This window comes from Planococcus citri, chromosome 5 (assembly GCF_950023065.1).
Source record: "Planococcus citri chromosome 5, ihPlaCitr1.1, whole genome shotgun sequence".
Taxonomy (NCBI): domain Eukaryota; kingdom Metazoa; phylum Arthropoda; class Insecta; order Hemiptera; family Pseudococcidae; genus Planococcus; species Planococcus citri.
Window position 1 is genome coordinate 165115 of NC_088681.1, and position 15705 is coordinate 180819.

Sequence of the window (15705 nt, forward strand, 5' to 3'; positions counted from 1 at the left end):
AATTTTTTGTTGACAAAAAATTGGTAGCCAGGTACCTAGTAGGTACATATACCTACATCATATTTCAGCTCTTTACTGTCACCAATCAGCAACCATACCCTGTTAGGCTGCATCTCACAAATAAACGTTGATTTGATTCGGATTCTCAAAAACTAAACAAATTTTATCTAAGGTAAACCCGTCTAAGATGGCTATGTTTTGAGGAAACCGCCCTGGAGTCGACAGAAATTGACCGATTCCACTTTCTTTTTCTTTTTTTTTTTTTTTAATGTACCTAAGTTATCCCTCTACAACTATCATTAATTGAAAAGTGGTTTGGTTAACTTGTTCGTGTAAAAAAATGAAAAATTCAAAAAGTTGATTTTTGGATTCTCATAAAAGTACCCTGGAAAGATGGCCACCCCATAAAAAGTGATTAAAAATAGAAATAAATTAACAAAATAAATTTTCGAGCGTTTTTATTACCTATATTTAAATTTAATAAAAACTTGAGAAACTCGCATTTTGTTACCTAATTTATTTTCAATTTTAATCATTTTTACAGCGAGGTGGCCATTTTATCCTAAATGGGGTACAGATTCCGATCATTTATCATAATCCGTCTTATTTTTATAGGATTTTCCGTTTTTATAGCTGTAAAATAACACCGAGACATGTATTACGATCACAGAGACATGTACTACATACGAGTAGATCAATTAATTCATTTTCAGCGTGAATTTAATAGGTAAGTAAAGCAAATGGCCATCTTCCCCTTGGCCATATTTGCCAAATGACACGTTCGTGTATTTTTGATTCTGGTGACTCTGTGAAGTCTTGAAATGACTAACGCTTTATATAAAAATGAAGCTGAGAGTTCTAGGTTTCGAATGGTATATGGAATATTTACTTATCACTTCGTTTAATATGGTTTTTTTTTTGGAAAATGAAAATCTGAAATTCTTTTTTTGCTAAAAAGTCAGCCATGAAATGTTATTAACATGTCACGCGCAAGTTCTTTTGTTACGAGGAATAAAATATATTTTTTGCAGCGCGATTCGCTGTCCCATATTCGAGTAACGGCCATCTTACCCGGGTTTACCTTAGTGATAAACATTGGACTTAAGAAATGAAAGTGAAAAAAAAAAAAAAAAAAAAAAAAAAACATATAAGTAGGTATGTATGTATTCCCGCATTCGAATTCGAAGAACGTTTTCTATCATTGGGATGCTGATGAATTGAAGAGAATATGAGGAATGAGGAATTAAGAGTCAAAATGGTTGACAGGAATGGTCTTAGAAAAGGAACATAAATATGTAATATGAACAAGGTTTTAAGGCAGCTGCATAGGGTTTGCTAATACGAGTATACATATATGCCTACCCAACCGGCAACCGGCAACCGGCAACCGCCAACCTAAATACCAGCGTGTATTTAACACAAAATTGAAAACTTGTTGCGAGGGGTGCTTGATATTTTGGCCCACGCCGCGCCGCTCCGCGCCGCACTGTACGTAATAATAGGTAATAATAATAAGTAGTATGTCTCTGTACTCTTATGTATGTACATATGTATGCCATTGCCAGCATGTTGCTAACAATGTGCTGCTGCTGTAGATGCAACAACAAACTTTGCATGGCAGGTAATATGTTGTGTACCTAATGCGTAAGGCGTGACAAGTGCTCGAGTGAAATGACTGCGGTGTGTCTGTGTGCTCGTATTTTTTATCCAACTCGATGCGAACTCGTATCATGTCACATCAGATAAACACTACGGGCACCATCGACCGTTTACTCTTTTATCTGGACCTCTATTCCATTGGTACCTACATTTTGAAGCGAACCTTCCAAATGACGACGTTTTTCAAGAATGCTTTTATCTAAGCATGCGCGAAAATGTGTCCCCGAAAGAGTACCTATTTAAATGACGCATTCCAAGATGCGCGAGTTATCCTCTCAACTTGCTCATCAGAGATTCAGAGTACACACAGGGTTAGGCAATCCCATGTGAAAGGTGTCATTTGATAAGTAGGTACTCCTTCGGTGAAGGAATGAATTCGCAAACACGCTCCGAAGCATTGTTGAGAAATGTGATGTCGTTTGGAAGGTTTGCTTCAAATATTCACGTTATTTCTCAATGAAGTACAAAGTCTGAATAAAATACTAAATTGTCGATTATGGCAGCTACTTACTCGCGTATTACACCCGTTTGATTAGTTACCTACATTTAAAGTGTGCTGCTGCTGCTGCTTCCGCCGCCGCCTAATACATATGAGCGAGTCTTAACACGGTGATAAATTTATCTATTGACGTTGCTGGGAGCTTTCATTAATTACCTATTAACATCGTTGATGTACTCGTACATAGATATAAGAGAACGCACCAACTGTATCTACTTACTGAAGAAGAGTTGTGTGGAACATGGACTGATTCGCATCACTGTACCTGTGACGCGGAACAGTGAGGTGCACTACTGTCTGTAACACTACTCCGTAACTTATTCCGTTATACTCATTATGATTTGTAGTATGTATGCACTCGTACATTGTACTTAGTACTAGGTAGTAGGTACCCACCCTTACGACTATGATGTACAATTGTATTATGGACTGCTATCTCATACGGAGATTTCAGGGAATAGTGAAGCCAAAGCGAAAGCGATAGAGGTACGAAAAAATTGGGACACCGACTCCGAGCATGCGAGAGATTTCGTTACTATACGAGATTTGCGGTTGTCGAAACATGGGAGGGTGTGGGTGTGGGTGTGGGTGTTTGTCGCTCGCCATGAGGTTCACATTCACGGTGATTGGATGGTAGGAGGGTGGTTCTGATTCCTGCACGCGTATGAAAATACTCGATGCTCCCGATTTAGTAGCTCTATTAAGCAAAACAGAAGATTGCAGTCCCCACTCCACGTATAGGTACTACTCGTATATACGCAAGTACCAACCTGATCTATTTTCTTCTGCTACAGTGCCATGCCATGCCATGCCATGCCATGCCATCTGCGTCAGGCCGAACCCGGCCCGATTGGGCAGCATTTTCACTCGTTAGTCCTAACTTCCTAAGTACCTATTTATGTTGACCAAACACACGCGCTCGCCATGTATGTACTTGGGCGTTGTTTGGACTGAATTTGCAAACGTCCACACTCTAGATTAGATTTGCTTGCAATATAGCTCGCTCGATTTCCTGTCTTGTGAGAAGTGCATTTTGATTTTCAGTCAACATTTTCTGTAGCCCGCAGCCTAGGATGGAATAAAAATAGTTGTCGAGTACCTACGAGTCGATGATATGTAGTTCTTCGAGTAAGTAGGTAGGTAGGTACTCGTTACGCGTGTGATGACATTGGTCACGAGCAATAATTGAGCAAGCCTGCCTCCTCGCGAGTGAGTCCACTCGGAGTCATTGTTCTTTATCACCCAGGTACTCTTACAATGTGATCACTTACAAAATGGTATATCGCTGTCTTTGTGGACTGCATACCTAAATGGGAAATATCATGGGCTTACGGTCCTACGGTCTAACGGTGCATGGCCGTCTAGAGAGACGTACCTCCGCAGTCCGCACCCCATAAAGAGATACATATTTAGCGTCAGATTTGCCGTGTATGAAGAAGCCCAAACACCACAATAATTGTCATAGTCGTAGTTGGAGAAATGAAATTGCCATCCTCGCCGTTGAATCCGCTGATAAGGTTTTCAATATGCCGACATAGGACATAATGTACATGCTATGTGCCTTACTGCGTATGTGTATAGTAAATGTACCTATGTACCTACTACCTATACGTACATCTGTCTATAGGAATTCGACAGAGGTGCGCCGCGCCGCGCCGCGCCGCACGTGTGTGTCGCTTTGTTTCTGATTGGCTGGTGAAAGGTTCGCGGACAAACACATTTTGTTACGGTATTTTTGACTACTATTTCCTAGAGTTGGACGTTGTCTCGTTGAATCCTTATCGTCTACGTGTAGGTTAGGTAATTATGTGTGCACCCTGCACCTACACAGCGAGGGCAGCATACGAGTAAATGACTAAATGACTGTGTAGCAAATAGGCTTATACATTGGGTTTACAAATTACAGGGTGCGCAGAAGTATCGAGCATCGAGCATCGAGCACTCCGAGCATACCTACTGGCTACTGGACAGACGGCTGCGATTTATTGTGTGGTGGAATCTAATCACATCACGATCCAACAATCCATCGCATGTTATGTTTTAATCTTTTGCTGCGTTTGTTTGCGTCCAACAGAAAATTATTATGTTATCAGAGGTGCTCGATACTTCTGAGCTGCGAGCACACTGCATGGGTATCAGGTACCCAGCTACCCACAGTACATACTCGCAAGATAAAAATAGGACTACTACACACTTATGTACGCGCATCTGCATATGTACCTATGTGTAAATTGTACCTACCCCATACATAGCCTATGTTTACTTACACGCAGTACACTAGAAGTACATATATGTATATGTAGTTGTTAAAATGAACTGCATGGTAACGTGACGTGACGTGACGTGGCGTGGCGTGACGTGACGTGACGTGACATGCTATGCTATGCTGTGATGTGCTGTGCTGTGCTGTGCTGTGTAGGTCGTGAACACGAAGAAGATGTCACTGATGAAGTTGATAACACTTATCAAGTTATAAAACAAGCGAATGAACTAAAGTCGATGTCGAACGTTGGCGGGGTGACAGGCGTAAGCGTTTCAGCGGCGGCGGCGGCGGTGGCATCGTCGGTGACAACCACTTGCGGGAGCAGCCGGATAACAGCGCCGGCCGAACCACCCAGAAAAGTGCACCCCGTTGCGGCCAATATTATGACGCGTGTGACTGGCGTCGGTGCAGGCGCAGGCGCAGGCGCAGGCGCAGGCGCAGGCGCGGGTGCAGGCACGGGCATGGGTGCATCATTGAGTGTTGTTTCACCACCGGTCGCTTCTAGTTCAGGTCTGAGCTGTCTAATGTTATCGTTTGCATTACATTATGCATTGCGCTGCTGGTAACAATTTTCTTCTTAACTTCCAATTTCGATTCACTTCATCTCATTTTTCTTCATTCTTCACCTTTTGTACTTTGTAGTAGGCCTACCTACAGATTAGCCTGTGTAGATGCGCGTATCTGATACGAGTAAGTGGGCCTGTATAGCCTACGCCGTACGCCTACAGTATATGTATCATACCTAATTGCGATGTATCTATGTATTTGAAATTGTACGCAGCCTACTGTATGTATCTGTAATCTGCGTAAATGCGTAATTGTAACGCGTAACGCGTAACGCGTACGAGTAGTTGAGGTTGCTTAAGTTGGCCTCATTCTCATAGGCGCATGCTGCAGACTACAGATGGTCACACTGCTACACTGCTACACATGCAGCCCAATTGTTGACTGGTCTACTCGTAGCTTGGTCTTGCGCTGCAGCTGTAAGCCACCTCACGTTAGTTACGTACCTATAGGTACCTCCTAATTTATTGTCTTTTTTTTAAATACCTAGGTACATATGTAGGTATATCACTCGTGTAGGCACCTTCTTTATAAATATGCATGCGAGTAGAATTGCATCGTAGATACGTATTTCTATTTTCCTTTGTATATGATAACGAGTACTTACATCAGCGACCAAGCGTTGATATTCTGCAGTACGCATGAATGAATGCATGAATGAATGGATGGATGGATGGATGGATGGTGGCCGGTGGGTGCCTCCGTATAGGTATACCTACCCGGTCTTCCTGTGTGATGTTGCCTTACCCCTGATCTACAATTCACCACCACCCCAGCCCTCAGTTCTTAGCCCACATGCCCGAGCATCTTCATTCTTTATGATAGACGCATTTCCAAACATGACCATTCTGTGCCAACAGCTCGTTCTATGCGAGTACCTACCCCCTTGCACCTGCGTATACATATGTATTTTGATAAATGGCTCGGTGCTACCCTGCTGCCAAACCATGAAAATTCTTGCCACTCTCCCGGCCCAAACTCGGTCAATTTTCACCAACTGCAACAGGCAACAGTTGTTTCACGACTACTTGGAGTAAATGTCTCAACACTAGCACTACCTATGTACTTGGCCATCATTGAACTATGGTAAATGTGTTTACTGTTCAGCGGGCTACAATACGAGTATAGTGCTACTCCAATGAGCGTTATTTTTCGAGTCATTTTGAACTCGATAATTCGTATTTTCGGAAATAAATGTGAAAAAAAAATTCGAACAAAGTAAATTTGGCAAGTTTGATGGGATTGATAGTTTCTACATACATCATCGTACCGCGTACAAATCAACGCGGATACTTGCTCGTAAATACGAATAGGTAAGTACTAAGTACCGGCGTTCTTCCACCTCTACCTATGCAGTATGCACTCTCCTATCAGACAGATGACGACGACGACGACGACGACGACGACGACGAGTAGGTGTCTGGCAATGGTGCGCTATGCGCGAAGCGTAGGTTTTTAGGCAGGCCCTCGCCCTCGCCCTCGTGTTGATGTTGCATTTCGCGAAATGAAAATTTATTCACGTCTGTTATTGAAAACAGATTACGGTTGGACGAATAGGAATATGAGTGGCGGTGGCGGCGGCGGCAGTAATGTGATTGTTCATCGTCAGCCAATGGCAGCTACAGAAACCACTCGCAAGAGACGATTGTTTGGTGGCGTTCGCAGTTTTACCGTTTTCGGCGGAGGCAGGTCTCAAGGCAGATCTACCTCCTTGCCCGAAAGTATGGACCGTTTTTTTTCTTTTTTCATTCTTTTCCTAAAGTTGTGTTCTTCTTCTTCTTCTTCTTCTTCTTCTTCTTGTGCAGTTTTTGTTTTTACCATCGAGGTGGCTGGTTAGGTACTTACTTATTATCTATGTATTTGCATGCGTTTACCTATATGTACCACCACCATCACCACCACGACCACCACCACAACCTACGTACATTCGTATTATTATGCTCTATGCTCGAATTGCTCGATGCTGTAAGTATATTACTTTGAGAGCCAATGCCTACAGCTGTATACTCGTAGCAGTAGCTTAGTGTATATACCTATATGTACCTATACCTATATAGACCTCTAGACCTAGACCTACTTACGAAATACTTACTTGATATTTGAATTAGTGATACGGTGTAGGCCTACTGCGAAATATGTATCCAGCACCCAAACAAAATTCGTATTGAAAACATACGGGCCTAGGTTGCTTAGGTTGCAGGCGACAATAGTAGGTATATGATTTCAGTGGAATGTCCATCGCCCCGATCCGATCTCTGTGCAGCAGCGTGCCCTGTGCCCAACTGAAATACAGTACAATGTATACATATGTATTTGACTCTCTATTTGACTTTGGCAGAAAGTTTTTTTCTAGGCTGCTTTATGGTCACCGGTATTTTTGTGCATGCTCTTATGTACATACAAGTACATATGATACGTAGGTACATAAATACACATATGTACCCGCCTACTTATAGGTAAAATAATGATATAGTAGTGCCGGGGAAGGTACGTGTAGTGTAAGCGTACTTTCATCAGTATACCAAAGGGGTTCTATGTACTATATATATGTATATACGCAGACGTACATAGGCTGTGCAGTGTGCATGCATTTCCAATCCGTTGTGTTGACTGTTGTGTCATGTCATGTCACATGCGCCTAGGCCATCGCGTAGTTTCGCTATACGTTTACGTACCTACCCACCCACCCACCCACCCACCCACCTACCTACCTACCAACCTACCTTCCTACTTTTTTGCACGAGGTGTGGTGTGGTGTGGTGTGGTGTAGTGTAGTGTAGTGTAGATAGAGGTACCATACTGTACAGCACAGGTACGGCATATACGTAGGTACGTACATACATATGTGGTGTTGCAGAGGCACGTATCCAGATTGTACACGTACACACGTCCAGGTACTTGCTAGAGCTGAAACGCTTGTAGATGAGGCGATGGTATCTTGAGGCTTGAGTTGAGTTGGTGATAAGTGGCGTCGAGTGTCGTATCAGCGTCAACAGTTCAGCGTGGTTGGTTGGCTGGCTGACGCGCTATTTCTGTTCATACTTCCAGTCGGTCAGTCTATCTACTCGTAGGTACAGTACTACTCGTCGTACCCGCCTGCAGCTCCAACATCGTACAGCATATGAGCATACCCATCGGAGACACCACAATATTATAAATAGCTGAGGTGCGGTGAGGTGCGACGAGGCGCACTAGTGGCGCGTTTCTGTAGCTCTGGAGCTGGACTGACCCGCGAGTGTAACTGCCTAACTGGTGAAACCAACCGCAACCAAGTATTTGTGCCATGTGTGACAGTGTGAGGATGCGACGATAAGCACCCAATAATACATATAATTTCATTTCATTTCATTACACCCATTTATGAACAATATGTAGATGTGTACGGTATACTTGTAAATCCCAACACTTAATAGCGTGCTTTTAAAATTTTTTATACGTATTTTTGACTTTTTTTCGCGAAAGTTTGGTATTTCAGGCATTTTTAAGCGAGACATACGTAAACTAAAAAAACAAACAAAAGTACCGATAGGTATACTCGTATTGTTTCAATACAGTATCGTCGCATTCTCGCATCCCTGGCCATGTCCATTGGTGTGGTGTGGGTGTCCAGTTAACTGTCCACATACCTACTACGTACGAGTACATACAGTCGAACCTGGCCACGTGGAACTCATGTAAGTGGAAAACCTCTATACGATAATGTGGAATAAAATTCGTTTCCCTAGAACTTCCCTATCTAAACCTATGTTAAAATAACCTTTATAAATGGAAACAGGACCTAATACATAAGTGGAATTTGGTTTTGAGAAGCAGAACCTCTGCAACTGAAATGTTACTTTCGTTTTGCCTCTATAAGTGAAATTCTTTTCCTTCTTACCTCGGTGGAATTTTGACTGCAGTAGCAGAACCTCTGTAACTGAATGTTACTTTCGTTTTACCTCTATTAGTGAAATTCCTTTCCTTCTTATCTCTAAAGGTGCTGTTATGATACGAGTAAATGCTTCAGTTGAAGAGGTAAGAAGGAAAGGAATTTCACTAATAGAGGTAAAACGAAAGTAACATTTCAGTTACAGAGGTTCTGCTACTCGAAACAAATAAAACCTCTATTACTGGAATTCCAATTTGTTGAACCTGTATACATATAACTGAAACCTACTTTAATGGAAAACCTATATAAGTGGAAAAAAATCTGTTTCCCTCGGGCTTCCACTTGGCGATGTCCGACTGTATAGCCTACGTATGTATAATTATGTACCTGCGCGTACTTGGTTTGAGGCTAAGGTCATGACTATGGGTATGGATATCATGTATGAGTTCGTAGCCTTCCCAGTTCCCAGCACGTCTGATGGTTGCTCTGCTAACTGCTTTTATTTGTATGTATGTACTTGACATTCACAATGGCCTCTGCCTCCTATCTTGGTAGTGTTTGCGCTTTTACAGCTTCGAGCTTACTCGTATATGTAGTTGACATGACGCCTGCGTAGCGCTTACTATACTCGCGTATAGGCACAGAGGTACCCACGGATATCTGTATCTACCCGCTTTGCACTTTGCCGTTCGCACACGACGCTAATAAGCTAACTACATAAGGGAAAATACTAAAACGCGTATTATTCACTATCGTCCATCACTCTCTCGTACAATTACATTCATTAACTGGTGAAATAAACGATTTTCAAATAAACCTCGAAATTTGTCGAAAATCTCATCATTTTTCTAGTTAAACAATGTACCTACTCGTACTAGACTAGCGCATATTTCAAACATACCGATGCGTTGCCACGCCAGCGTCACATTTCAGCAGAGTTGCCGTTAATATTGTCTTAATACAGCCGATGCCGAATAAGATAAGTTAGTAGAGGAGAAGGTACAATTATGGACCCGCCCCCCCCCCCCCCCATGGTTTAGTGCACAACTACTAGCGCTACGGTCATGCTGGGTACTAAAAATTATACTAGTAGTGTAGTATCGATGATCCAAGTACCTACTTATTTCGGATCCATGCAAACTTGGGAGTCTCTCATCGGCAATTGTTTTTTTTTGCGCATTATTTTCTTGCTAATGGAAAATTTTACAAGTTTTTCATTCGGTAATTCATCAACTTCGAATAAAGTTTGGAAAAAAAATGATTAGCGAAGTAAGTAGCTTACAATGTGTACTTTCAAAAAATATACTTTCATATTTGTCTTTACTTTAACTGATTTTCATAATTTTTTTCATTTTTCATAAACTGAGCCGATTTTTTGCACGGGTATAAATACGGACCCCTACATTTTTTTACCTAATTTTGATTCAATATTTGTTAGAATGTCGAGAAAAGTGTTATTAACAAAGAAGACAAGTCCAAATTGTCGAAAATGGGACCATGATTTTTTCAATTTTCACAAACTTAGCCAATTTTTTGCATGGGTATAAATACAAACCCCTAAATTTTTTTCATCCAATGTTGATTCGATGGTTTTTAGAATACCTGCAGAGAAAAGAAGACAAATCCGAAGCATCGAAAAACATCTTTAAATAAAATTTTTCATAATACATGCGATGAAACGTCCGTATAATAACACACTCGATAAATGTTGAGAAACGCTAGAATTACAACGAGCTCAAACTAGCATTGAAAAAAACATACCAATACAGTCGAATGTATGTATTTTTTCCCAACTTGTTTACGTTTTAACCCGCCACGATTGGTGAAAAAAAAAACACCCGAGGGAAGGAAAAAAGCAACGGTACTTTCTTCTCCCCTGGTTGCTTTTCTCCTTCCCTAGGTAAGGAGAAAAGCGATCGAGTATTTTGTTAATTATGTACGTAAATCGGTTTGTTTCATCGCATTAATTATGACAAATATCTCGACTCTTGTATAGTAATATACTATTGTACGATTTTCTGAAATATTTATCCATTTTTTGAGGGGGTCCGTATTTGTATCACTTTATGTCACTTTTCTAAATTTCAAATTTCTCCGTGAGTTTTCAACAATTTTTTTTTTACACAATATACATACTAGTCTTTGGCCTTTCGAATGGTATATATTCGAAAAATTTTTTTGATAATTTTTTCAACCCTTTAAAGCCAAAAAGCTAGAGGGGGTCCATATTTGTACCCTCTCCCGTATAATATCGAGCATAGCTGTCGATTAAATCAATGCACAAGTACCTACGATAGGTGTATGTGTATATTTCGATACGAGCGCTGATGTTTTTTGCACGAAAATTGTGGCCAGCTATGCTCGATATTACTTACCTACTCGTGTTGGAGATAAATGTTGTACAGCGAGAGCAGAAATATCGAGCACCACCACCCACCCACCCACCCCACCACCCCGAACTCATCGCCGCCACCTGCAACCTAGGTGTACCTACACCTACATTGTAACACACACGATTGGTTGATGATGGGAGATATTGCGAACAAAAGCATTTTCCTTAAGGATACTCGATATTTTTGCGCACGCTACCTAGTAAGTATCCTACTGACTAGTGTAGGGTACCGGCACGTGGCACGTGACACGCGGCACGCGGCATGCGTCAGCGTTAAATCGTGGATACACTTTGCTATTTATTGGACGACAGTCGCGGTAGTTATAGCTTACAATTAAGTGCATCCGCATCCTCGTAAGTTGTAATTTGGTAATTCATGTGACGTTGCGTAGCTTATGGTGTAACCGGTAACGTAACGTAACGTAACGTAACGGTAACGGTAACGTAGCGTAGTGGTAGCATCGCACGTACCTCTACCTACCTACCTACCTACGTACTTACTTATATGTATATGTTATGGACCAAGTCCGAAATTGTATAATTCGCAGATGGTACAGCCGGACCAAGCGTGAATATTCCTTTTTCATCGGGCTTGGTTTGTACGATGCCCGGAGGGTCCGGAGTCCGGACAAAGTGTTCGACTTGGTACAGATTGTGTTGTGCAAAGTCCGATAATATCATCTGCGAATTGTACAATTTCGGACTTGGTCCATAACATATACATATTATACTCGTAAGTAAGTACGTAGGTTACATACATTATACTCGTATGTGCATGCGTAAAGTAATTGGTAGTTTAGCGTAGCTTAGCGTAGTGTAGCTCAGCTTGTATAGCTTTTACGTAGGTATGTAGAGTAGACGTAGGTACTCGTATATTAGTAATTAGTATTTGCGGATGATTGTATCGCTAGTGCTCGTATTTCAGAAACTATACCGTATGCCGCCGGCACCAGACCATTTGGTCAGCCGCTAATGTTATCTCGTGTACTGCCCGAAAATGGTGACGTTCACGTTCCTTCCAAGCAACCGAACAAAATTAGCTCCAGCTCCGGAGGCGGAGGCGGAGGCGGAGGCTCAGGCTCAGGTGGAGGTGGCGGTGCTTTCAGCGGTTTGTTTAAAAAACATTCGTGAATCTGGCTTCTGGCGAATCGTGCGTAATACGGCGCGGCGCCCACCCCCCCCCCCCCCCTCCCCCACCCCACTGGCTTTTAATGACGCGTCACGTCGCGTCGCGTCGCGTCGTCGTGTTGCAAAATTCTTCTTTTTGACAATCGACACAAACTCGAAAGTCGAAACGTATGCCTACTTATACGAGTACAGCATACATTGTATGGTACGTTACCAAAGAGAGAAAGAGTGAGCGAGAGAGAAGCGGTATAAAAACTGAGAACTGCGTTGTTGCGATCCGAGTGATACGTACGTCGTACACGTATCAGCGTATCACTATTCAGTATTCACTATCTACGTGATCGGCCAGTGTCACGTCATAATACCTACCTATTCGTACTTAGGTATAAATTCAAAATTGCAAATTGCGGTAGGTACGAGTATATCGTCGCATCACTCGCGCTAGTTGGTCTACTGCACCACACATACTCGTAAGTATAGGTAGGTAGGTAGGTAGTAGCCGCTGCGCTACTCCACCGGCAGCCAGCAGCCGGCAGGCCGGCCATCTATACTCGTACTACATAATACATAATGTATGTGTAGCCTGTAGGTGTACAATGTACATACCCAAAGGCCAGAGAGCCAAACAGTCGCCTTTCGTCTACATTATCTTATATTTGTATGTAGGTACCTACCTACCTTGCTTACCACTCGCATGTACTATCTACGTATGTACTATGTAAGTACTTGTACCTTTCTAATACTCGCGAGAATGTATTTGTACAGTAGGTAGGTGTATAAATGTAAAATTGGTTGTTCGTTTTTTGTTTTTGTTTTTTTTACGAGGATTTCGACAAATTTCGAATAATTAGGTGCCTACGTAGAATCTGCTAGGGTACATATGTAGTTACTAGTTACTTTTGAAAAGACTTGTGTGAGGTTTTGATAGTTTGCGTTTGGAATTTGAAAAGTGTTGAAAAAAGAGATTCGAAGAACATTTGAAAAACAAAACACACACACACACACACACACACACACACACTCACTTAGTTAGCAGGTAGTAGGTACCATATCGTGGACAGGTACGAGTACGAGTGCATAGCGGGCGTGGATATGTGCTTATTAGCATCGGCATTAGCCGCCAAGTGCTAGGTGCCAACTCGCCAACTGGGCTGTCGTGTCTGCCTTCACACTTGACAGTTACGAGTTACGAGTAATTCTGTCTAAAAGTATAGCGATAGCCATAGGTAATGGTATCTTAGGGAGGTACGAGGTACCTACAAATACGAGTATGTTGCTCTTACTGGACTACATAGTGCATAGATAAGTACGAGTACCTACCTAACTATTTGTAGTGTAGCGTTCTAGCGTCAGGCGTGAAGCGTGAAGCGTGAAGCGTGACGTGCGCATTATGATACGTACGAGTAGCTATTCGTATGTGGACCAACTCGTCGCGATTGCGGTTGCGGTTGCGTTGCGGTTGAAATGTCGTTGTTACCTACGAGTATATGTCTATGTACTCGTACATACGTATATTGTACCTACTCGTACTATACCTAGCTCGCCTGCAGGATAGCAAATTAGCCAAAAAGCGTCCGCGTCGCGTTGGTTAGTGGTCACTGGTCACTGGTCACACACCGCGCCGCACACGCGTTAATCTGCAGGCATGGCCAATTGGCCAAACTGTATCGCGGTGTACCTCTACCTACCTACTACCTTGTATACCTAGACCTACCATACCATACGTACGCGATATAAAGCATGTTGCACTTTTTGCGCGTTCGTTCGAGATTTTCATTCATTTGCGACTACCTACTTTGTATTTAAATTCATATCGTGGTCCTCTAAGGTCCTGGCGTCCTGGCGTATCTCTCGCTTATTCAACTACATACCACCAGTATACGATATTCGCGGCCATGCGTAAGTAAAGGTCACAGGTCTGAAGGTAGTTACGTAAACGTAAACGTAAACGTAGCCTCGTATTAAAATTACCGTACACCTATTTAGGTAGGTAGAGATATGTATGTACTTGTATGTGTACCTGCACAGTAGGTAGGTACTTATACTTAGTTTAGTTACTTTTTCGTACCTCCGTATTCCATTAGGTACTTAGCTTGGTAGTTGGTAGACTAGATGTTTTTGTCAAATGTACTCGTAAAAGTATTTACGTATGTACAAACGTACATACCTAGGTATAAGTATATTAATGTACGTAAGTATGTACCAATATTTGTGTAGCTAGTTTTACTCAGATCAATGTTGTGGTTGTTGTTGTTGTTGTAATTTAATTTTCATAAGGCCTATTCTTGTTGTTGTTATTATTATTTGTCTTCTTCTTTTCTTTTCTTTTTTCTTTCTTTCTTTTTTTTTTTTTATAGTTTTTTAGTTTGCGCGTCTTCTTACTCTATTTCGGCAACATTTTACATTTTGTATTTTACGTATGGCGTATAAAAATAATTTATTAGGGTACCTGTTTATGAAACGATAGCGAAAGCACAACCATTGTCTCACGTATGTGTACTATCTACCTACATTATTCTTGTATGTATTTATTCGTTTCGCGTTATTAAACGTTTGGTTTTTCTTTTCTTTTCTTTTTTGTTTCTTGTTTTTTGTTTGTTATGTACGTACCGTGTACCGTGTACCGTACTGTACCGTATGTATCGTATGTACCTATATTTGTTTTCCTGCATTTTTACTCGTACCTATTAGGCTTTTTTCATTTTTCTTTGGTTAGTCTATTTAGTCGCTTACGCAGTTACGTTTGCGGCAGTAGAGCAGCGTAAATTATAGGCCTACTCGTCAGTTACCTAATTCATTCGTACTCGTACTCGTACTCGTACTCGTACAAATACGTGTACCTAACTAAGTTGGGTAAATGCTGATTACTGCGGTTCTGTTCACTGTTCAGTACCTCTACCTACGGCTACAACCGCATACGCGTACGCGTACGCAGAGATGAGATGCTCGATAGGTAATTAGGTACCACCACGCTGCGCCGCGCCGCGCCGCGCAGAGCGATTTGAACGACAATTGCAACAGCGAAAATTGCATCCTTTTATCGCGGCAGGCAGTCGCTTATACGTAGGGTACGGTAGTGTGTGTGTGTGCGCGCGTGTTGATGGCAATATCCGAGCACGAGTTCCATTACCCGTACGAGTACCTACTCGTTGTTTTTGCGACTTTTTTAAAGCTTTTCTGCGATTCGGAACACCACCCCACCCCCCCCCCCCCCCACGGCTCAAAAATCGTTCCAAAAAGCGACGCAGTAGGTAATCGCGTTGTACTCGGCCAATGGGTAGATATAATTCGTCAGTTTTTTTGAAATTTTTACGCCGCTAACGTCAGATTTC

At 42.0% G+C, this 15705-nt stretch overlaps 1 protein-coding gene across 28 annotated transcripts in view; it reads left to right on the top strand.

Moving 5' to 3' along the window:
- The window catches only part of Stacl (Stac-like), an 84044-nt gene that overhangs the window by 54489 nt on the left and 13850 nt on the right, over window positions 1-15705 (top strand). For 21 of the 28 annotated variants that reach the window (XM_065366164.1, XM_065366170.1, XM_065366165.1 and 18 more), the window contains 2 exons: window positions 4578-4931; window positions 6524-6706. The exons of 2 other annotated variants lie outside the window; for them this stretch is intronic. In XM_065366164.1, the coding sequence (XP_065222236.1) occupies window positions 4578-4931; window positions 6524-6706 (537 nt within the window). Of the gene's footprint in view, window positions 1-4577; window positions 4932-6523; window positions 6707-12170; window positions 14946-15705 lie in introns of those variants that run through there. 5 more of the 28 variants (XM_065366176.1, XM_065366178.1, XM_065366179.1 and 2 more) reach the window with 4 other exon arrangements.